The sequence below is a fragment of the Limulus polyphemus genome, unplaced genomic scaffold (genome assembly GCF_000517525.1).
Source record: "Limulus polyphemus unplaced genomic scaffold, Limulus_polyphemus-2.1.2 Scaffold1024, whole genome shotgun sequence".
Taxonomy (NCBI): Eukaryota; Metazoa; Arthropoda; class Merostomata; order Xiphosura; family Limulidae; genus Limulus; species Limulus polyphemus.
The window spans coordinates 113378-137374 of NW_013666634.1; the positions used below are offsets into that span (position 1 = coordinate 113378).

Genomic DNA, 23997 nt, shown 5'->3' on the forward strand with positions numbered 1-23997 from the left:
TTGTTCTTTATCTGTATAACTTTGCACCTGATCCGAAATTCCAAGTATCATAAATTGTATCTAAAGAAAAAACATGTTGCTATTGCACGAAAATAGTGCTGTAAGACACTCGACCTCGTGCCTATTTAGCAGCGTCGTGACCAGTACTTCAATTTGCCTCACTTTTCAGCCTCCCTCCCCACATTTTTTTTTTTGTTGCTAAAAAGCCGTTGGAGTCCAAAACAACAACAAATATATATATATATGTATTATTTAACTATATGTATATTATGGTATGACCAACTCATTGTAAGAAACCAAATTATGAACATAAAGAATATAAATGATAACTATTTTTATTGCAGCATGCGAGATCCAAACACACTGTAAAACACACTTAAAACCCTAAATTAAGTTATTAACTGCTAAACCTTTCTATTGTAACTAGTTTTGAGAGGATATATCCTTACATGTCCCTGCTTAATAAGATTTTAAACAGTTAGTTAACTTTGAAAATTTTTCATTGGACCATAATCCTTTGAGTGAATGTTATTTGTGGATAAAATCCTCGTTCAATTTTCTAGTTTGTTCTTTTAAATAGAAAACACAGAAAATTAGTCTGCGGATGTGATGGATAATTATCTAATATTTTGCAGAGTGGAGGGTTGTATATAATATGTTACAAATATAATTTTTCACATTAAACGTATTCAAAAAAATATGAAGAGTAATCAAGAAATTGAAATCTAGTATAGTATTATTAGTATAGTACATAAATGTGCAAAGTCAAACATTAGGCTGTTTGCGCTCTATCCACCACGGGGATTCGAGTCCCGGATTTTAGCGTTGTAAGTCCGTAAACTTACCGGTGACCCACTGTGGGATACATAAAAAATCTTAAAAATTAAATATAGCATGTGTTGTTTACTTCACAAGTATGTAATTCCAAACACATTCAGTGCAGTTAATGCCAAGTTTTTTTCCTTATACTCGTATATTCACATGGCGATGGTGCTGTTTATCGGTCACTGTTCCTAAATAATGTCATCCTTGCCTTTTCATGGGCATTTTTTGATGAATCGTATAGGATACTGCAGTCGTTCAAAAATTGTATAAATATTCATAGTTTCATCATCAAGGATCGTGTGATGACTAATCTTAAAAACATTGTAAGTTATAATTGATATTTTAACCGTTTTATGATGTTAATTATAATATTGTGTCTTTAGAGAGACGCCTGAAAAAATAAAAGAATTCAAAGTTGTTTATAAATATCCCAGCACCATTAAAAATTTCTTACCCTCAAAAATGTCTACATCTCAAGAAAAAGAACAGGGTGTCTATTTAGTCACTTGCCAAAAAAAGTGTATGTTAGTGAAACGGGAAGAAAGTTAGAAATCAGGATCAGGGAATTAATGTTAAAATGGTCAAACAAATAATACAATTTTTCTACACATAAAGAGAATTTGACTATAAAATAAACTAGGAATCAGCCAAACTAACACATGGAACTACAAATTATGTCAAAAGAAGAAGTCTGAAAAGTTTGTTAATCCAAAGGTTGCTAAACTTCAACAAATTTGAAGGTCACTTTAAGTTGATACCTAAATATTTTTACATTCTAATGGATTAAATAAGTAAAACTTTCACAAGTTATTAAGGGTAGTACAGAACAGAACAATCTAATTTTCTGTCTATGGGGTTTTTGAGTCTGTTTTACTTTACCATATAGTAAACTAAATGAATTTAGCTATTTCAATAATGTATTGACATTTCGTCGAATTCTTCAACATATATATATATATACAATCTCATTTTCTTTTTAACTGTAACTTATATGACCAGATATATTGTGTGGCTTAGGGTTCTCCTTTAGCGTCATTACTAGCTAACGTGTTTTTATGTTGTTATTTTGCTTTTCTTTTTTGTATGAAAAGTGGTTAGAATCATGCCCTTTACAGACGTTATATGGATGCCACGTTTACATTTTTTAAACATAAAAATCATTTAGAAAAATTTTACTAAATACATGAGCCAGTACCATTGATGGATGAAATACAAATACCATACCATGAATAAAATATACAGTAGAAGAAGAAGAATCTAACTCCAAATTACACGTAATAACGAACAATAATGTGAAACTAAGTGGGTTTGTGATATTCATTACCATGAACATGTTTATACCGGTTTATTCTAACATTTTAACAGCTTTATTCCAATTCAGTATAAATTAAATTTGATACACATATTACTACATTGAGCATAGAAATCATGTCATCGTTTAGAAAGTTTACTTATGCACAATCACTTCATATGGAAGTGGTGTAACAATTAAATGATTAAACTTATAAGTGATATAATTGAAAGTATATCAATAACTCGAACTCCCACCTCTACTCCCCGATGTCAGTAATGTACAGAAATTACCGTTCACGTTAGAAATACCATATATATATATATATATATATATGAATTTAAATTGTGGAACTAAAAAGAAAAACTCGGAAACATTTTTAAAGATTTACTATCTCCAAGTGCAACTTGGGGATATTTTTAAATCTTCTTCAAGACCAGAAAGATTTGTACTGATTTAATGATTTTATGTAAATTACGAAAGGTTCATTTAATATAATGTTTGCAATACTTTGGTTTACAACTATTTTTTAAAAACGAGAATATAATTACAGATACTTTTTACATATTATATTACAGTAAAAAAAGTTCAGTAAGATTTATTTGACATTTTCAACCCGAACAGCATCTGATCAAATTCTTGGGCTAAACAGCTAGAATAGAGACTCTTGGGATTTAGATATAATCATTCCTTGAAAATATAGATCTTCCAACCAGAGGAAAAGCAGCCAATCAGCAGCACCCACCGACCACTCTTAACGAAATAGCAGGAAATATTTTCATGCTTATAAGCTGCCCACAGCTGAAAGTGTGAACTGTGCCCTGCAGGCTAACTATTAGGCCGTGCCCTGTCTTACTTTTTTTATATATCAGAAATAATGTTAGGTCCTGTTTTTTAAAACAGCGGATAACATGTACAAAACAAACAAAGAATTAGATATTAATAATATAAAGTTGTGGCATATTGCAACTTTTCAGTCTTTCTGTTATCGTCGTATTTTTCACAGATTTACTTTTCTTGTTTTTGTTATATTAAAATGTATTTATTTACTTTTCTATTATAACATTTAATAACTGGTTTAAGTCAAACTTACTATAATATTATATTTTCTGATAAATAAAACACCTTTTCACGGTGTTATCCTGCATATTTCTACGATATAAGGTTTTAGCGTATTTCAAATTCTCGTTTTTATACGTCGTTTGAAATATGTTTTAAAACTAGTCAATCAAGTTCAACTTTTCAAAATACTTCTCTCGGCTTTATTAGTCATACATCACACGAAAATCACATTTTATGGTTGAGCTCTCACAAAGCTTAGTAATATGTCTTAGACTATCCAGAGAAAGACGTAATGATGCTAGGAGGAGGAAAAAAAGGTAAAATGTATTTCAAAACTAACTAGAGTATACTGCTTTACACCTGAATGATTAATATGCAATTAAGAATATACGTTTATCTGGCAGTCAGAAATTTTATAAGAGGAGTATCAGAAAACTGTTCTACTTTTGTTAAACGCTCTCGTGTGTTTCTTCAAAGCATAATGACATTTTAATGCGATATATCATAACATTATATTGAATTTTGATGTTTACATGTCACTGTAAATTGCTTTAACTATATTTTTCTTCCACGTCTTTCCCACAAGGTTAACCAACTTTGGAAGTAATATGTTTAATCACAAACTCTTACAATAAAAAAATTAGCATCTGGATAGGAGAAAGAGTAACTGTGTTTAATAGAATAGCTTGCACTACCAACAATTACGTAGAACATGCAACTTAAGTATTTCTCTGGACTATCTAAGATGCACATACAAGTGTTTAGAATACGAGATGGCAAAATACAATAATTCACCTTCAAAATTACATAACATCAGTTGAAAACAGATATCGTATTTCATTAACAAGGTATACAGATATGGCATTAAATAATAATAATAAACCTCAATGAACAGAACTGAAAACATAACGACTTATGTACAAAAGTATATATGCATTATTTCACAATGCTATCACAAAAATATATTTCAAAACACAGTCCTTGAACTTGTATCATATTTTTCCCAGCATACATTTTCATATCACTTTGAGCGGTCCCTTATGGTCAGCCAGCTTGACAATTCATGGCACAACAGCATTGGAAATATGCTTATAAATTTCATGTTGGTTAAAAGTCCTTCATGTCTGTTTGATTTAATAATCAGTTATTGGTATTGATGTAAAGCAGTAAATAAGCAGGCATGAAATAAGCGTAACAAAAATTGATTCTTCTCTATTGGTCTTCTGCTTCCAAAACACCGAAACAGATCGCTAAAAATAATGAGTAAAAGTCCAAGAATGGCAAGAAATTTTATGCAGAACTGTTCATACAGAGGTCATGAATTATCAACTTCTAAAGATACAACGTCCCAATGCGTTTATGTTGTGTTGTATGTATCAGCTTTGGGTTACTTGATTCACGTGCAAAAATAAATTTTCGATTTTCGATCTTACTGCTCATTTCATTATGGATTAAATTGTATTTGTTGCAACTGTCCAAATTATGAACATCCCAAAACAAGTTTGTCATTGATTTTGGTCTTGGAAGCTTTCGACTTCTAGGTTTGAAGTCCTTTTCCTTGGATCCCGCAGACCCTGATGAAGTCTGTCCTCCTGAATTGCTAGAGTCGAGAGTATTATTGAAATCCGCAACTAAGTTGGTTAAAGATTTGTAACGAATGTGAAACAAAGGTGAAGTAGTCAGGGATTTACTGGTGCGACAGGTTTTAGCACGAGCAGTCCGCTGAAGAGGCATAACATTGTCTTTGGAAGGTGATGTTTTGGTACTTTTGAATAATCTATTTTTCTGGAAGTATTTCTGTTGAGAAGGGCTTTTGATGAATATTTTGTTATTATAAGTTGAGTGATTTCCACTGGCTATGTATATTTTTCCAGCGCTGTATGAGCGTACGGGTGCTCTTGTATGGTAAATTGGTGTATTCTTTCCTTCACCGTTTCTATTCCCTATTTTTTCATATATATGTTCTTCAGGAGAAGTATCTTTGCTAGCCAATGAATTGCCCCTCATTTTTGGAGAAGCCTTGTTTACAATACTGACTGTAATTTTCTGCGCAGTGTGTTGAGGTGACTCAGTGCTGACAGATAATTTCCTGATAGGGATTGTTTCGATTGGAGGAGGTTCGGGCTTTTCTTTTTCCACTGGAAAATCAATGGTTTCTGTTTGCGGGGAAGAATGTTGAAAATGATTAGGATGTACTGTAGAATTCAAGAATTTTGGAGTGGTTGATATTTCTAAGGAAGCATAATCTTTGGTCTTGAAATCAGCCTTTAGCCTGTTTGGAAGGGGGGCAAATCCCCTAACATAGTCGTAAATCTGGTCAATTTCATCGTAATAGTCCTCATAATGTTGGTGATTGTCAGGGTATTTTATTTCATACTCCTTAGCACCTACGTTTTCTCCTGGCACCGACACATCTCGCGTCCAAGGAACAAGTGTTTTGGTAGTCTCCTCACACATGGGATCTGAGAAACGTCTTTTAATCAAAGGAATGCTTCTAATATGCTTTGAAAATTTATGATTATGAAAGTAAGGGCGGTGCAGCAGCTTTTCAATCCTATATTCTTTTTTTAGGGTGGAATCTATGACCTGAATTGTATTGGATGTTTCCTGTATCATCTTGTTACATTTTTCGCTCAATCTTGAGTATTCACGTAGCTTGATGAGACTCTCTACGTTACGTGGAGCTTGAAGCTTCAGCGGAAGATTGACAGGGAGCGAAATAGCGTTAAAATCTTTAAGCAAAGGTAAAACCAAGACACAATCTTCTTCAAATAAAGAACACAACCTCATTACAGGAATAAAATTTGACTTGAATCCAGATGGTGGTTTACCATACACAAGTCTGACCATAAGTGGAAGTCGTTTTGACAATAAATTTTTAATACTGTGTACTCCAGAAATATTCTCTCCACCAGCAATGGGACTAAACTTTCCTTTTTGTTCAAGTCCTAAATAAATGGTTTCTCCTCGAGAAGTAAAACAACAGAGAAAACGACCAGACCCCTTTCCTCTGGGCAAGGGCATCAGCAATTCGTTAATCAGAACTAGAGTTGCGCCTTCCGCAACTGTTCGTGTCTTATCAGAAATGATATCGGGATCTTCACTCCTGCTGAGGTATGCTTTCACACTTTCTCTCACTAGGCAAGTTTTTGGAAATACACGAGTAAGTTCAGCGACACTCTCAAGACATCGCACAGCACGGCCATCTTCCGAAAGAATCTCAAACCAACCGTCGTAGCTATCGGGAATGGCTAGTTTAGGACCAAGTGTTACAACACCATGGTTGTCTTTAAACTTTACACACTGAGCTTCCACTCGCACTTTCTGTCCACTCGAAGCAATATATACTAACTGGTTCAAAGAAGGGCAAGTTAAGGTTGGCACTCCGACATTCTGGTATTGGCCTTTAATAATCTTAGCAACTTGAGGAAGACTGAACTTTTGAGTGAATTCCTTGAGGTAATGCCCTTCATTTCCCCACTTTATCACAGAGAGAACCGCACTGGCGTCGCTACTGACCATTGTGCTCTTCGTATTCTGCAGGAAAACCTGGCTCGGGTTACGTTCTGTACGCTGGCTTTCAACCTAGCTAGTCTATGGTTGGATGATTTTTCTCACTGGGTCAATCTATGCTCTAACCTTTACTGAGCAATCACTGCTCTCTGTCTCCAAGCTGTTTTGTTGGCCTTGTGACATCCGAAGGACCTAGTGGATGAAATAGTACAATAAGATGTGAAAACTCAACAAATGTATATATATATATATATAGAAAACAACCATGATCATAAAAATGTAACCAGATGGCTCTTTTCATATGACACCTCGTGTTTTCCAAGTCTATTCTCGCCTTTATGTTCATAAGATAACCTTGACATGCCAACAGTTCTCATAATTATAGCATCACCTTTACCGCTAGATGCGCATATTTTAGTTACCAAAAAATACTTCAAGTTAATTATTTCCACTACTCTGAACATGTCCAAGGATTTTATGTCGCGGGAATACATACATACATTGTTTCTGATCGTAAAAAAACGTTTTTTGTTAAAGGTCCAAACATTATTCGAACCGCAACAAAGAATGGGAATAATAAAACAAGTTCGAGATTGTTGGTAATTTCACAACAACGTCTTGTTATTTATTCACAAATCATATTATTACAGAAACGTTACTCTAGCAAACTAAGAAGATTACATAAATATAACTAGGAACAAAAGGAAATATCTTAAAGTGTTCTAGCATTTCAACTAAGCTTCAGTAGGTGACTCTGGCTTTTATATTTTAGATGTTGCACATCATCATAAAGTTTCTTGACTTTTTCAGCTAAATGTGACTTCCATTACGTCTGTTAAGCCTAAAAAGATACGAGTCTCATTTAAATAAAGTCACATTGGGCTATCTGCTGTGTCCACAGGAAGGTAACCGAAACACGGATTTTAGAGCTGTAAGTCCTTAAACTTATCGCTGTCCCATCGAGGGGACAAGTGATTAATGAGTAACAAAAAACTGTGATGGTATACACAATTGGAAATAATGTAAATAATACGCTAAGCAGAATAACGACAACGTGAAATGATTGAATAATGAGCATGCACTATACTTCAACAAACTAAAGTGATAAAAATCTAAATGGGACTTAACGAGAAAACCATTAATGACAAGAAACGGAAAATTTCAATTTGTGATGCTAAGAAGTTGGAATTTTTAACCTGAACGGCACCTTATGCGAACATAGGCTACTGTTAGGTCAGAGAATCTCAAGGTTCCAGTATAGCCGTCCTTAATTTCGAACAACTAATCAGATACCCTTTTGTCGGACGGCTTTGTCTACATCTTTGAACCAAATAACGAGACTGGGTGTCACTTTTATAACGCTCTCACGGAAAATGCTCAGCGGTATATCGTCTCGATATCTAGAATCTGCGATCAGCAGACCGACACGCTAACCACTAGACGACACTCAGTACATGATATTAATAAATCACATTGGATAAAATGTAGATAAATCACATAACAAGAAATACGACAATTCAATTGAGTTAAAAAAAGTAACTGTATTTCTTCAGAGGTGAATGAATATATTGAATTGTATTCAATTTATATGGTATGCTCACCGATAATAAATGAGAGTTACCTTATTTTTCGGGATGTTATTTATCACAAGCAAAATTTCATTTTCTATTTAAATACCTACCGCAAATGTAATAAAGATATTTCATAAAAGTTGCTTATTCTTTAATAACATAACGTCATATTTTTTATGTATTTTAAAAACAGTTTTCGCTGCTTTCTTAATAATGAGTTTGGTGAAACAAATTAATGTTTATTTGGTTTGGTTGTTTTTAGAGCAAGGCCACATTGGGCTATCTGTTGTATTCACTGTGGAGAAGCAAACTCCGGATTTTAGCGTTGTAAGTCTGCAGACTTACCGCTGTCCCACCAGGGAAATAGTGATTAATAAAAGCCTCAAAAAAGATGTAGAAACTGGAAAATAATGTATGGTGTATGTTACTTGAGTATTCTAACTCAACACTTGTTGATTGAGTTCAATATTTACTTAATCCGATATTATATTGCTCCTAACTAAAACACCTTAAAAGCCATAATATCAGTTTAATCCTTTAATATATTACTCTTGACTAAGATACATTAAGAGCCATAATATTAATTGAATCCGTTATTAGATTGTACTCTTAATTAAAATATCTCAAGAACTATTTTAAATTTTAAAATGTTGTGTTGCTGACATTTAGGTAAATATGCATTTATTTTTATAAGAGACTAACTTTAAAACAATACTAAACTGAAACTCCTGAATGAAATGCTCGGCACAAATGTGAAATAGAGCTTTAATTACCGCTGACTTTGTAACTGTCGAGATTACATCTGTACGTTAGAGAAATAACGACCTGTGGAGGCAGTACCAAATGGTGGATACTTATCCCTCCCCTGCCCGACCTAATTTAACATTTCGCACTTTCATTCTCAATCATGCCAGGCGTGCAAGAAAACTACCAGTAGTCATTTGTCAGATGACATATGCATGTGTATAGGATCACGCTATATGGCGCAGATAATGAGATATGTTTGTCGGATCCAGACCGGTTTTTACCAAATTCTCATGGGCGATAATTGTTTAACTCATTCATTAATCAGGTTAAACCCTAAATGTTTCACAGATGTAACTCATAGTGTATCATTATTCTAGCTACTATATTGAAACATTTCGAATTTTCTTGAAAGGTTTTCAATCTGCGTGCAAAATTAACATGATGGTTAGTAAGACTTACATGTAAATTTCTGGATCACGTGCAATGAGGATTAAAATGATGGACATACTTGGTTTTTATTTTTAATGTAAATACATAAGCTATCCAATAAGAAGAATGCAATTCGATTGGCATTGATATCTTAAACCCGAGAAACATCTTATGCGCCACTATGACTTAACAGTTAGATGAGAGACTCTAAAGCTGAGATATAATAATCCCTAATTTAGAACTGCTGACCAGGGAGACTGCAACCAATTAGCAGCACCCGCTGGTTTTACGACCACACATTAACCGAGTAGTAGGACACCGCGTTACAATTATCACGCTCTCAAAAATTTGAGCATGTTCAGTAGCATGTCACGGCTCGAAACTTAGACATTCCAGTATATTGGCTTGCGCACTAATTACTAAGTCACGTCCTGCCGATATGTTTACTGCATTTGTCTTACTGCTAGATACCCTGTTATACTTAACTCAAGAGATGGGAGGAGAGACAACATTCACTACTATAATGTAATATTTGCTCACAACTATTAATAGGACATTGTTTACGGATTATCACAAGTCAAACTAATAAAACTGGTCAAGAATAAAAGGTCAGTCTTTAATGCCATCTCTGTACTTTACCTTGCATATATCGTGGTTAGTTTTCATAGAATGATCGTGAGTGTTTTTAAACGCTACTCATCGTTAACTTCATAACGTCGAGATTAATAAATAAAGACCTTTACTTGAAAAATCGAAATCATAAAAAATTAATAAATTTCTGCGTTTTAAGTGAATGAAAACTCAATTTTTCTAGGGGACTGAAATTCAAAAAATAAATCGAACCTTTACTGTGCTGTGTGAAAACATGTTTTTGACAGGAAATAGGGACAATAAACACACACACAGACTCGTGTTATAAGTAGTATCGTACAGTGTCATATCCAAGACCATCCACGTAGCATAAATCTACTATCCAACCAAACAATGAAAATGGTTAACAAAATATTTTACTTACAATGTTTGAGCATTTCGGAATACACATATTCCATCTTCAGCGAAATCTTAAATAAGTGTTAAAAAGATATTTATTAACTAAAACTATAGTATCATTAATCACTAGTTAACTTAATTATTAAGTAAGGTAGTAAACGGAAGGATAAACCAAAACAAAAAAAGAGTATAGATATGTTGCGAAACAGTTGAGTTTTAAGTGTCTAAACTTATAATAATTTTAGGTATAAAGAGGTTTGTAAGTCGTTAAGAGTAGGACGGTCTTTAGCTGTGAGTAAACTTTCTTTAACGTAAAATTCAAGGTCTGAAGATCCTGTAGTAAAGACAAAAAAAAACGTTAAATGAAATATTGTGACCCGTGGTTTCAGGAATGGATGAGTGGCTGGGTTTAAGTAGTGGACGGTCGGTTCTGTTAGATACCCCGTCCGCTACTTAAACCCAGCCGCTAATCCATTCGTTCACATGCTGAAACCACGATTTAACGTTTGCTTTATCTTTACTACAGGATCTTCAGACCTTGAACTCCATATCAAAGTAAGTTACTCATAGCTTAAGACCGCCCTACTCGTAAAGACTTACAAACCTCTTTATATCTAAAAATATTATAAGTTTAGACACTTAAAACTCAACTGTTTCGCGACAGATCTATACTCTTTTTTTGTTTTGGTTTATCCTTCCGTTTACCACCTTACTTAATAATTAAGTTAACTAGTGATTAATGATACAAAAGTTTTAGTTAATAAATATGTTTCTAACACTACTTTCAGACTTCGCTGAAGATGGGATAAGTGTATTCTGAAACGTTAGAACATGGTAAATAAAGTATTTTGTCAACCTTCTTCACCTTCATTATTAGACTTCGTTTTCACCGTCACGTATCCATTGTCAGTTCTATCAAACCTACGTAAGACAGGAAAAAATACTGATGACGTCACATGCAGCTGACCTACATTTGTGCTAGCATTGTCAGTTTCTGACAAGAAAGTGACTCTTTGTTCCCGTTACTAAACAAAACACGTGCCAGGTAGTTAACATTTGCCTAAAAAATTACATTTAAAACACCATTTTTGTATTTGAAGAACAAAATGAAATTTCTAACTGCTTGGTTCAAGCAATAATAGAGTATATATTTAAAACTAATCATTACTTATACAAGTAACTAGCAAACGTCACAAAGATGTCTTGACGTTGAGAGATTGGTTAATTACACATCCCTCATTTCTGTATCCCTCTAGAAAAGCGGAGTTTGCTTTCTGTTTAGAACATGTCTTTCGGTGGGACAGCAGTATGTTTATGGACTTACCACACTAAAACCGGGGTTCGATTCCCTGTCGTGGATACTGCAGATAGCACTATGTGGCTTTGGTCTAAAACAAACAACAGCTTCGAACACCTAACAGTAACAGCAAGAGATTATTTATTTTCAATGTTCAGAAAATTTTGCGTGATAAACTAAAAGCGTTTTCTTGCTATTGAAGCTTAGTTTTGAAAAGTAAGCGGGGGTAAAAAAAAAAAAGTTTTGTAGAACTTCAAGGTTTTGGAGTATGATGCATCACGATAAGTTAGGGATATCAGTATTCTGAATGTGCTTTAAATACTGTTCCATTTTCGAGCCGAGCGTGAACATGTGGTTAGTTTACCGAACCATGTAGCGGTGGGTCCAATATTCGTTTCTTGTAACCACAAAAAATAAGTACACTTTGGAGCCATGGGTGAGTTAAAAGTTACGATACAATCCCGGTAAATGAGGTTTTTATCTTTCCACAAGGCTTTTTCAGGTGGAGCATTTTAAACACTTTCGATAAGATTAAAAAGGAGCATTTTAAACACTTTCGATAAGATTAAAAGGTTTTTAAAGCTAATTCATATGCCTCCTTGAGAAAACTCTTTACAAAGCATTCACATTCGGTCAGACAAGATTAGCCCAAGAGTTGGTGCTAAGTGCTGTTGACTAGCTGTCTTCCCTCTACTCTTTCAGTTCAAAATTAAAGTAGCTTTCCGCGAATATCATAAATCAGACGTACTATTTTTGAGCCCATGGATGTTTTGGTAAAAATGTCTAATACAATAATATATAACATCCTTCAATGAAAGCAATCTGCTCGCTACTTTTCATGATTTTCTTAAGGCAACTTTTTCGCAGCAAATTAGGACATAAAACAAAGCTACATGGTTATAATATAAGGCTTCAGACTTGCCCGTGGAGGCAGTTTAGCGTAAAGAAAAGATGTACCAAATTTTGCTGAAACTTTATGTTTAATTTGCTTTAGGACCACTTTCTCATATACGGATTATTGAATTACAGACACCATTTAAACATATCTGGTTTGTACCAAAATGTACTTACTTCTTCGTAAATCAAGTTCAATAAAACGAAGTCGATGTCTGTTCAGGAAAAGTGCACGTATCTATATTTACAAATATAGGAAGCTGATGGACTGTGATAATACTAACAGCGAGTAAATGAAAGCCCACAATTAGTTTTATAAATGAATCGGAACTGAAAGTAAACAACATTTTTTCTTTCAGAGGAGCTCACATTGTTTCAATTCACGATCACAGGACAATCTTGGGCAGGTCGAGATGTGCCTGCAACTTTTTCAGACGTGTTTCAACAAGTTTATGGACGACTAGGCTGGACGATATCGTGATACCCTGTTTACCTATATCCCAAAACACGCCGTTTCACTTTGGTAAGCCCAAGGGTTAAATTGGGGCGGAACAGAGTTCCGCCTCTTGAGTATTCAAGTCATTAGCGCTCCTGTTCGTCTGATTGGAATGTCATAGTGGATCACAAAAGGGAGTTCCACCGCTTTTAAAATCCCAATTTAACTGTTGGGTGGGCCTCGAGCGATATTGATAAAAAAACAACAATAATTAAATGGATGATTTGACGGTTTTACATGCAAAGATGCAAAGTTTTACATGCAAAGATGCTTAGTTCTTCTTTACGAATTCAATAAGTATAGTAAATATTTACGATAAAATCCCGGTAGATGAGATATTTATCTTTACACAAGGCTTTTTCAGAAGGAGCATTTTAAACATTTTCAATAACATTAAAAAGTTTCTAAAGCTAACTTATATGCCTCTCTGAGAAAGCGCTTTAAAAACACCAGGGATTTAAAAAAATATTTTCCTGAGTTCAAGTTGTAACTTGTGCAATTTTTGCAAATACTTTTGTTTCTTGTAATCTTTAAATTAGGCCTTAGATTATTTAAAACTATCAATATCATATCATTGGATAATTTTAAAACTACATAGCTAATTCATAAACAAAACTTATTTATTAACTACTGGTAAAGATAGACATCTATACATAATTTATTCTTTCATCTTGAGTATCATTCACTTCCTCAGATAGGTAGGTTACTGACCGGATTTTCAGGTGTAAGTTGACTCACTGTTCAAGGAAAGGTCATGTGGAGACTTAGTCACTCTTCCTAACTGTACAGTTTCAAGAAACAGTTACCACTGGCTGTTGAATCAGTAGGATTTTTCTTACACTTTAGTCGACAATCAAATGTATCTTTCACCAAACTGCAGGTTACTTGCTAAAATCGAAACGGTTATTTGGATACACGGTTTAGACAAGTCGAGACAATGTAAAATAGTCAGTAGTCTGAAAACAAAATCTATATGTTTTCGAATTTTTCAAACGTCGACAAGTCGATTAAGCAAAGTTTTCTGACTTAATTCCAAAAATCAACGAAGTTTTGAATCGGTATGCTACAACTTCTCTTACTACAATTCTCAAGAATAAGAAATGTAATAGAAACAGTTGTGACGCATTGAGTATGTAAAAACTGCCTCTGTAAAACGAGGCTAGAAATTAATACTTTTACTAGTTAAGAAGACTTGAGATATGGCCTGCAACACTGCAATCCATAACACACCACAGATATCCGTTGTGACATACTGTACGGTCGAGTTCTACTTACAGGAACCGCAAGAAACAATGTGATCGCTGCTGTACTCACTCCCTGTGCGGCGTCACGTCCACGCCACACCATCGTTCGTTTCAGAACTAACAAACAGTCCGTTGCAGCAAACACAGATTATCATCTCCGTCACGAATCGAGTTGCCCTTTGCTAAGCGCTGAATGGACCGTTTGGCTTTCAATAACCGGCCACAAACTAGACTGGCAGAAGCGTATTCCAGGCAAACCCTCCCCTTTTTCCTGCCTACTTCCACTCATACCTCTACCTTGTGTAGACTTCTTGTCCCCCTATCTCTCAATAATCTAATACAAGTTCTTTTTCCTGACAAAGAAAAAAAGAAAAAAATCATATGCAATTAATCAAAATTCTTTAATAGTTAGCTTATTTAACTATAGTGTTCAAGATTTTTTTCTTAACCATTTTAGGAACAAACGACAGGCAGTACGGCACCTGATTATTTCTTTCCCTTGACATCTCACTGAACAGCAGTTTCAAATGACAGAGTACGATATACTTTATTTATTTTCATATAAAAAAGCCCTCCAGTGGCACAGCGGTATGTCTGCGGACTTACAACGCTAAAATCCGGGTTTCGATACCCGTGGTGGGCAGAGCACAGATAGCCCATTTTGTAGCTTTGTGCTTAATTACAAATAAACATGTAAAAAAGACTGAGAAAAATATAAGTACACAAATACATGAGTCTCCAACAATTAAACAGTACTGGGAAGAACAAGAGAACCATTTTTTTACTCATTTGTAGCACAAAGCTACACAATAAATTATTTGCACTCTATCCATCGCAGGGAATCGAACCCCAGATTTTAGCGTCTTAAAGTCCGTAAACCTATAACTGACCCTGATCCACCTGGAGATGTAAGCCATTTCAGTTCGAACTTTGTGGGAAGATAACTGTAAACATTATTTGATATTCCAGTTGTAACTAAATGTGTTTAGTGAGAACAATCCCTGTATCACCATCCACCGGGAGCTCAACGGTGAATATTAGGGCTTATAACGCTAAATGTCGGGTTTCGATACTCGCGGTGGGCACAGCACAGATAAGCACTTGTGTAGCTTTGTGCTTAATATATATAACAAACAATATCTATACAAATTACTTGATAATTCAATTGTAACTAACTATAGACAGGTCTTGTGTAGTTAAATATTACTTAAATTATGCTGTCACATTAGTACGAATTAGTCGACAAGTGGTGATGAATGGTTAATGCAACTCTCAGCTGATGAGTGATTTAAAAGCTGTGCTGATTTACAAGTTCTAGTAACGTGTTTCGTTGATGTGAACCCCTTTATTTATTTGTTGAATTGAAAGTTAATACTTTGTAATAATGAATTAATTGCTATTTTAACCGAAAGAAAATATAATATCAACTTCCACAAGTAACTGTTTGATTTTGATTATGCAAATACTATACTAGTCTTTTAAAATTGGTTCTAACGAACATTTATATTCGAAATTGTATATGTTGCCTTGATAATCTAACGAATATTTAAAAATCAGTATGTTGGTTTAGAACAAAGCAATAAAAACACGACGTTTCTGGTTGTTTATACCCTCTTCTCTATCAGTTAATAACGTGTGTACTGTGAATCCAATGGTTCATGGTTTTAGTCTCGTGCTTCAAAATCAAGCTTTGAGCTCTGGGACCTTGAGTGTTTTATAAAACTGAGAGTTAAATTACACTATACGATTACAGTATCTCAAGGTTTAGTGACTGAGTAGTGTTGACTAGCAGCCTTCCCTCTAAGCTATCACTTTAAAATAGGGATGGTTAGCGCAAATAACTCTCGTGCAGCTTTGATAGAATATTCGAAACAAACTTACCAATTAATAATAAATAGATAAGTTGCCATATTTTCTGTTTTCAGCTTAATTTTAGGGAGTCTATTCAATTTCTAATTTTTATTACAAATAGAGCTATTAAATCGGGTCCTACTAATAACTGCTCGTGAATCTATTAAGGTTGACAAGCAGAATATCGACATGATTTAATAATTATATGTGAAATATACCAAAAAAATCGAAAAAAAAACGGTTCATATTAATTACAGTTCAATATCACCCAGTACCGTCCATAGACCTTACGCTATAGCCCGAGGCAGGAAACACAGGCGTTCCCATGCGCTACGTCCTGTGAATCTCGCCGAAGCCGGGAAGGCCCACAGAACATACGATGAAGACAACGATATATCCGTCGCAGTTTGATTTGTTGAAAAGTGTCTTCAATAGCAAGCACTGACAAGTTAACTCTTTAACTCAGTTGGTAAGTTAATCGCCTGGAGTGCGAAATGTCTCGGCCTTGACGAGGAAATAATAAAATTGTAAAGGCATTTCGTTATCAGAAAACATTGGTGATAATGATGAGTCTGATGATCTTGTACATTATAACTACACATTTTCAAGTCTTGACATGTTTTTTTAATAACTACTCTGAGTCACAGGAAGGCGTTTAGTTCGACTGATTAAAACCTGTTCATTTAGTATTCATATCTGGTGTATTGTGAGTTACTTTTTTGTCTAAGGAAGTAAATAAAAAAGATACTCATGAACAAAGTTAAATTAGGATTCGATCGGTTTTAATTTCCACAAAGGAAAAGGAATTACGAGAAACGTTTCCGTTTCTAAAATATTAAAATTGGCCAAGAATAGCATAGTTTATTAAAAGTGCTATTTCTATCTTTATAACAAGTTTTCATCAAAGTGTTTTTTATGAAATATGTATATATATATCATGTGCTATCAGTGCTTTTCTTATAACTTTTATATCATTACATTTAGTAATTAGTTTTTAAACAAGTTTCTTCGACTGTTCATTAAAACTTGTTACAAACGGTTAACACTAACCTCAATTAGAATTAATAATTTTTCGGAACATCATTTCTCAGAAGATCACTGATCTGGGATCATTTTACAAACACAAATCAAGATAAACACAATCATACGTTTCCCAAAAACTCAGCTATACTTTGTCATTCATCTTCACCTTGAATACTACTAAAAGGACTGAGAATTGACAGCTATTATTTATCTTCTTGATATTTTGTAAAAATTTGCGAGTTCACACACCGATGACTACACCAAAACACTTGAAATCATTTTTATATAATGAAGACTCTTTGTATTACTAAGCTTACCGAGTGTTTTCTTTTCTTTTTTAAATGAGATCTATCACATTCTTCTTAGATAAGCATAACCATTTTCGATTATTCTCTGGTAATAACTTTACCGGTTTATTTGAACAGTAAAAATAGATAATAATCTTTACGCGAACTTCCCTTTTAGTACCTGTAATAAATTTACATAAGAGAAGTTTTTCAAATCACCTTACTAGATACTTGTAAAAAAAGGTGAAATTTATAAAACCACGGTTTTGTCTATATAATTTCACAATGTCTGTCTGAAAACACAATGCGTGTTATTATCCTACTGGGGCTTTATGTACAATAAAAAACGTATAAACTTCACGACGTAACATTAAGAATGTCTTTTGCTTCCTTTTGCAGGCATTAACTTCTTTGTAACAAACCAGTTTACAGAGTTGCTCTGGTGAGAGTGAAAACAGCGTCCCTTTCACCCATATTTGTTCTACCTACGTATCTTTATTCAGAGTGGGCCACTGACCTTACGCCTTGTTTTGTCTGGAGAGTAAAAACCTGACTGACTGCAAGTCGATTATCGGTGAAGATGGATTAATGCTGCTCGAGGGTTTAACACAGACATACATCAAAACGTTATCGTTACATCCAAGCAAGATAGACATACATCAAAGCTTTATCGTTACATCCAACTCACGTGAGGTGCAGAGAGCCATAAACATCAAGACAGGTAAAATATTACCCATAAGAAACTGGAAAGGTTGGATAAATACTTGGGTTTTACAATATCACAGTGCTTTATTCTGCTAGTTACAAATTGGTGTTTTAAAGGGCCACTATAGTTTTTTTTATGAGGTTGGATAAATATTCAGGTTTACCAGGGCCGTTATAGTTTTTTTTAAAAGAGTTCGAAAAATATTCGGGTTTTGCAGGCCACTATTGTTTTTAATCAGGAAGACAAGATGTTCGAAGTTAGCATGGCAACTTATATTTACTTTGAGATTCCCGTACCTTTACTTGAATAAATATTCATAGTTTGTAATGATTTATACAGTTTGTAACAAATTACTTATATTGTAAGGGAAAAACTCTCGTGTTGTTGTTGTTTTATAATTCAATGCAATCAAAGTTTAACAAAATCACTGGTAAAGGAAAAAAAATCCAGATTAGTGAAAAACAAAAGATAACAGTTGGTCAAATTTCTTCTTATCTTACCTCATTTGAAAAGAGAAATGAGGGGAAGACATTCTTGTGCAAGCACAAAGACTTAGTACCTATTACGTAAAGGAATGCCAACACACACACAAAAACATACATCGACGTGAAAGTGTTCTTAACTACATTCAGATTCGCAAAATATCTGCGTTATGATTACAAAATATTCTTAGAACTTTCAAAGCACGATTCTAAAACGTTCCACGAAAACTTGCTCAGAGGTGTAACGTTCTTACGTTTAAAAAAGAAAACAAAACAAAAAATACTTCTATATTTTACAGAGAAAAATTATAATAATATGAGAAAATCCGATAAATCATTTCCAGGTTAATGAAAGGAAAAAGAATTCATAAAAATCAACTTTATCTCACATATATATATATATAATTGTGCATGTGTTCAATTTACAAATAACACAGCTTCATAATTTTATCCTATAGAAATCAACGCATTTTCAAGAACTGTATTCAAGCACACATATTTCTAGGTAATAACGAAGAACATGTCACGAAAATTTCTTGTTAGAACGACTGGGTGTTAAAGAAAACATAAGTTTTTTTTTTTCGTAACGACCTTAACCTTTGACCTGTAACAACTCTTCGTCACGTCAATTCTCAGTATTTTCCCGTTTAGTGACTATACAATGAGAGTAATGCCCATCACCATAATTATAGACTTATAAAGTCAACCAGTTAGGCATAACTTTGATTTGAAGGTGTTTTTTTATAGCTTTATATTTCTCAATTACTTATAACTAAAGATCATAATCACTAAGACCTTAATTATACTTATAGTTAGCTCATTAGGCTTAGTTCTGGATTAAAGGCTATACAAATTTTACTGTTCACTTGAACTAAATGGTATAATTACCAAGACCTTCATTATATTTGTATAGTTGGCCAAATGCTCCGGATTAAATATTTAGATATATATTCAATTCATTTAGAATTAAATGCCGTAACTAGCAATATTTCAACCAGTCTTATACAATTAACCCATGAGGTTTCAACATTTTAAAAGCTTTTACTATTCATTCTGAAAAAAGTATACAGAAAGAGGTGTTAAAACGTTACAGTTTTTATCGTTTATTTATCTTAAAAACGATTAAAGTCTAGTATATTTCAATAAAGGGCTACCTATTATTAAAGTTTTGTATGCAGGTCGTTAAACAATGTAGAGAAAAACAGACTCTTCATTATTGCAATTATGGTGTGAAAGAAATCCACAGATTTTAATGAGGGTAAATCTTCTTTTACTCCTACTTAGTTTTAAAGTGCTTAGTTGTTCAAATTAACAAACGCGAAACTTGGTTGGCTTGTTAGAAGTATGCGTACATAAATATGTACATTTTAATATTTTCAGTTCCAATTGCATATGAAAACTGAATTATACGATAGTCATGAACGTCCAAAGATTGCTTAAAATAGATTATATATCGCAAAATAATGAACAGAAACTTGAAGGATTGAAATATAAGTATTCTGAAGTACACTTAACAATATTGAACACTCAATACTTAATTTTTATTTTTTAAATTTTATGATATTGAATAAATATAGTAGCTAAAAGTTCTTCCCTGGTAATTCTACTGCGTTTATGCTGCCCTCTAGTGACCAGTTACGTCATTTTCGCCAGTTTATCAGTCCGAAAGATAACTAAACACTAGTTTTTCTAACTTTATTTGTTCCAATATTGTTTCAGCCCAGAATATTAAGAAAATATAAATTAATTAATCAAGTAAATAACCACCAGTCCAAATCATATGTAAAAAGGCTGCTATGGAAGTTAATATTAGTGTATGTTTTTGATAATAAATTACACATTCAGTAATACAGTAACTGTATTCAGTTCTAATGAATACAGCAATTTTTGAATTAATTATAATTTAATAATGTGTTTATTAAAATACATGTTTGTAGGCACCTAAATTTTCATATAAAAGTAATTTCTAAAAACGTACAAAATATTAATACAAATGGGATAACTATGATCTGCCCAGCGTGGGGAACCGAACCCCAGATTTTAGCGTTATAAGTTGGTAAGCCTACTATCACCGGGAGACTTTCGTTAAGAAGTCATTCGGTATATTCAAAATGGAAATCAAAACAATTAATTCTCTGTTCACTTAATTTGAAGCTAACGGTAACTTGATAGTTTAAATATATAATTAACCACATTTTCAGTCAATAATGGAGATATGATCTAGGTTGTTAGCTGCGGCTATTAAATTTAATAGTGAACAATTTGTTCTAAAAGAAATATTAGATATATTTTTAAGGAGACAATTGTTTCAAATATATTGTCCTTTACTTCATTAAAATATTTTGATTAATTGAAATGTTTGAGAGCTTAATCAAATTCAATGAAATATTGAACGTTGTTTTAAAAACTATTTTATGATAGTTAGGGCCAAGTGTGGTTTAATGGTTAGCATGCCGGACTATGAATGGGAGGATCCACGGTTTGTATCGCGTTGCCGCAAAATTCGGCTGAGCACTTTGAAATAGTGGGCGTATTATAACAGTGACGATGGAATTTCACTATTCGTTTAAAGTATCCCAAGAATATCAGTTCAATGTCACCCGGTGGGAAGGCGGTAAATTTACGGACTTACAACGCTAAAATCCGGGGTTGGATTCTCCGTGGTGGATACAGCAGATAGCCCAATGTGGCTTTGCTCTAAAATAAACAAACAAACTGTCAGTTCAAAAACCAGAGACAGTTAGAGCAGATAGCTCTGGTGCAGCTTTGCTCGAATTAAGAAAAAACAAACGAACATAAATATATGTATATATATATATATGTCACATTAAAAATCCAGATAATTGCACAACCAGCTATTTTTTCTTTGCTAGAAATTGTTCCTGTTTACCGAGAAAAATCTGCAATTCTAAAGTAAGAAACAGACATGCGTTTAGTTTCTAGTGTCAGTTGATTATCATTAGTCTAACAAAGGGCGTGTTAATTTAGGGTGTTTCAGGAAACCGATTAACTATTGATAGTTATTACTGATGTAGGTATAAGTACAAAAAGAAATCATCTTAGAGGAACAGAAATAAATACAATTTTAATATTTAATTTATAAAATATGTTTCAACTCCTATCTGCGATATAATACTAATCATTTATTTATAATTAAGCACAAAGCTACACAATTGGCTATCTGTATTCTGCGCACCACGGGTATCGAAGCCCGGATTTTAGCGATGTAAGTCCGCAGACATACTGCTGTGCCACTGGGAGGGGCTATAATAATAGTTAAACGTAATATAGTATAATATACTTGGGCATGAACAGACACATATCTGTTAAATATTTTATAAACAAATGATGTTTATGTTCTTTAATACTTTCTGAAGCACAAAATAAACGAACTAAAATAAACACACCGTAGTTTTTTGTTATCAAAGGTAACAGGAAAACAACCGGTTGTGACGTCATACCCAAGATCTTTATAAGCACACTTAAATTCTGTGATTCAACGTAAACATTTGATTTTCAGACGCTTTCACAGAGCTGATTGGTGATAGAATTATATTTCGATTAAGACAGCGTAATCGTCGCGCATAGAAAACAAAGTACATCAGTAGGGAACTTAAAACATCCTAATGATCAAGCATACTTACAACCAGAATTAAACTTCTAAAACTTTTATTTCACTCAATCTAAGTCTAGCGTTTTTCTATTTTTGAAGGTAAAATTTGAACATTTTAAGACTCACTTCAGTAATTTTAACGATTAATGTATATCTTAAGCAATGTTTAAGACCTAAGCATGTTTTTATATCATAGATTTTTACTAAAAGGCCATAGTACAGCATCTAAACTTTGGTTAAGATAAAAGGAGATTGCTTATTTCCTGTCCTTTTTCCGTACTTAATATGGACACCTTTTAAGGTTACAATGTGTTGAGCATGGCTAACTTCATTACTTCATTTCCGGTAGTCAAGTCACGTGTTCTAAGACTTCCTTCTCCAACATAATCATGTTGCTAATGTAATAATAATAATAAAAAAACTTTAAAAAACTAGTCGGTATGAAAAATGTTGAACTGACATTACATTTTTTTCTTTTTTAGTTTTTGGCAATTAAACTTTCTAGATATGAAAATATTGTCACAGGCTTAACTTAAATTGGCTTAAATTAATTAGAACCAACTTAGCACTTAATACTGAAATTAAGTTTTCTCTTAAAACTTTGGCTACATTGCAAAGATAAATGTTGTAAATATTTCTTTACTGTTGTATGGTGTAATGACCTTTGGAAATGTTATACCTCACGACTGCCAGACATATTAGGGATAGAACCATTGTCGTCATTCTTTCGTTCTCTTTTCTTAGCTCTGAAATGAATACTTTACAAACCACTTTACACTTCTCTTAAAACTACTTGTAAGCATAAAAAAGTTTCGAGTTGTAAATCTGTCCACCTTTATTTCGAGGAACCCTTCCTATTGCCATCATGTTGCAGCTATAACATCACCTGGACGTAATCTAAGCTCTATAACCAGACCCCCCCTTTTTCCAGTCAAAAATAAAATCACAGGATAGTGCTTACAGCGACCTTGAGTCTCAACTGTGACTGTTGAGGGCAACGACCTGAAATTACAAGTCGTAGGATGTGAACACGTGAAGCTGACCAGAACTCTCGCATAACATCATGTATTTCTCAAATGTAAGCAACTCTAACAAACACTAAAATCAATGTTAACAGCCGGGAAAAAATGAGATATCCATCAAATGTTCAAATAGAAATGTAATTTAATATAATAATGTAATATAAAATAGAGGTACAATAAAGTATTTTTTTTTTCTGGATGAAATTGCTGTGATATGAAATGAATAACTAAGATGAAAGGACAAAACTAGAAAACGTAAACATTTAATTGATTTACCAGTAAAGTAAGTATAACTTTCTTTCCAGTACTAATCAGAGAAATGAATGAAGAAAGAAGTGACAGATGTCGAGAAAAAAAAGAGGATTGGCAAGACCAATGACAAAATTTCTCCATGATATTAGTATTCAAGTAATATTTCCTTGAAATATGAAGCAAAATTGAGTTTTTTGACACAAATTTCAGGTCAATGGAATCAATAAAAACAAAATGATAGGCGTTTCCATTTTTCCGAAGATGGTGCTGTAGTATACAAACATAATTTTAGGCATTCAAATAAGATGTTTATTAAACGTGGTTTTAGCATAATTTACCACTTTATATAAAATAATATTTCATGTACAGTATGAGTATGATGAGTATATTTAGATATTTTTA

At 33.4% G+C, this 23997-nt stretch overlaps 1 protein-coding gene across 1 annotated transcript; it reads right to left on the reverse strand.

The window, feature by feature from the left end:
• Window positions 1-3377: 3377 nt before the first annotated feature.
• Window positions 3378-14428, reverse strand: LOC111086339. Its single transcript, XM_022388785.1, has 2 exons — window positions 13827-14428; window positions 3378-6883 (listed from the first exon to the last, which is right to left on the reverse strand). The coding sequence occupies exon 2, from the start codon at window positions 6698-6700 to the stop codon at window positions 4511-4513; it is 2190 nt and encodes a 729-aa protein (XP_022244493.1). The 5' UTR covers window positions 6701-6883; window positions 13827-14428; the 3' UTR covers window positions 3378-4510.
• Between the last annotated feature and the right edge of the window lie 9569 nt (window positions 14429-23997).

What these genes read in the sequence shown, in the direction of transcription:
- LOC111086339 (XM_022388785.1), bottom strand. Translation starts at nt 6,700, where the DNA reads ATGGTCAGTAGCGACGCCAGTGCGGTTCTCTCTGTGATAAAGTGGGGA.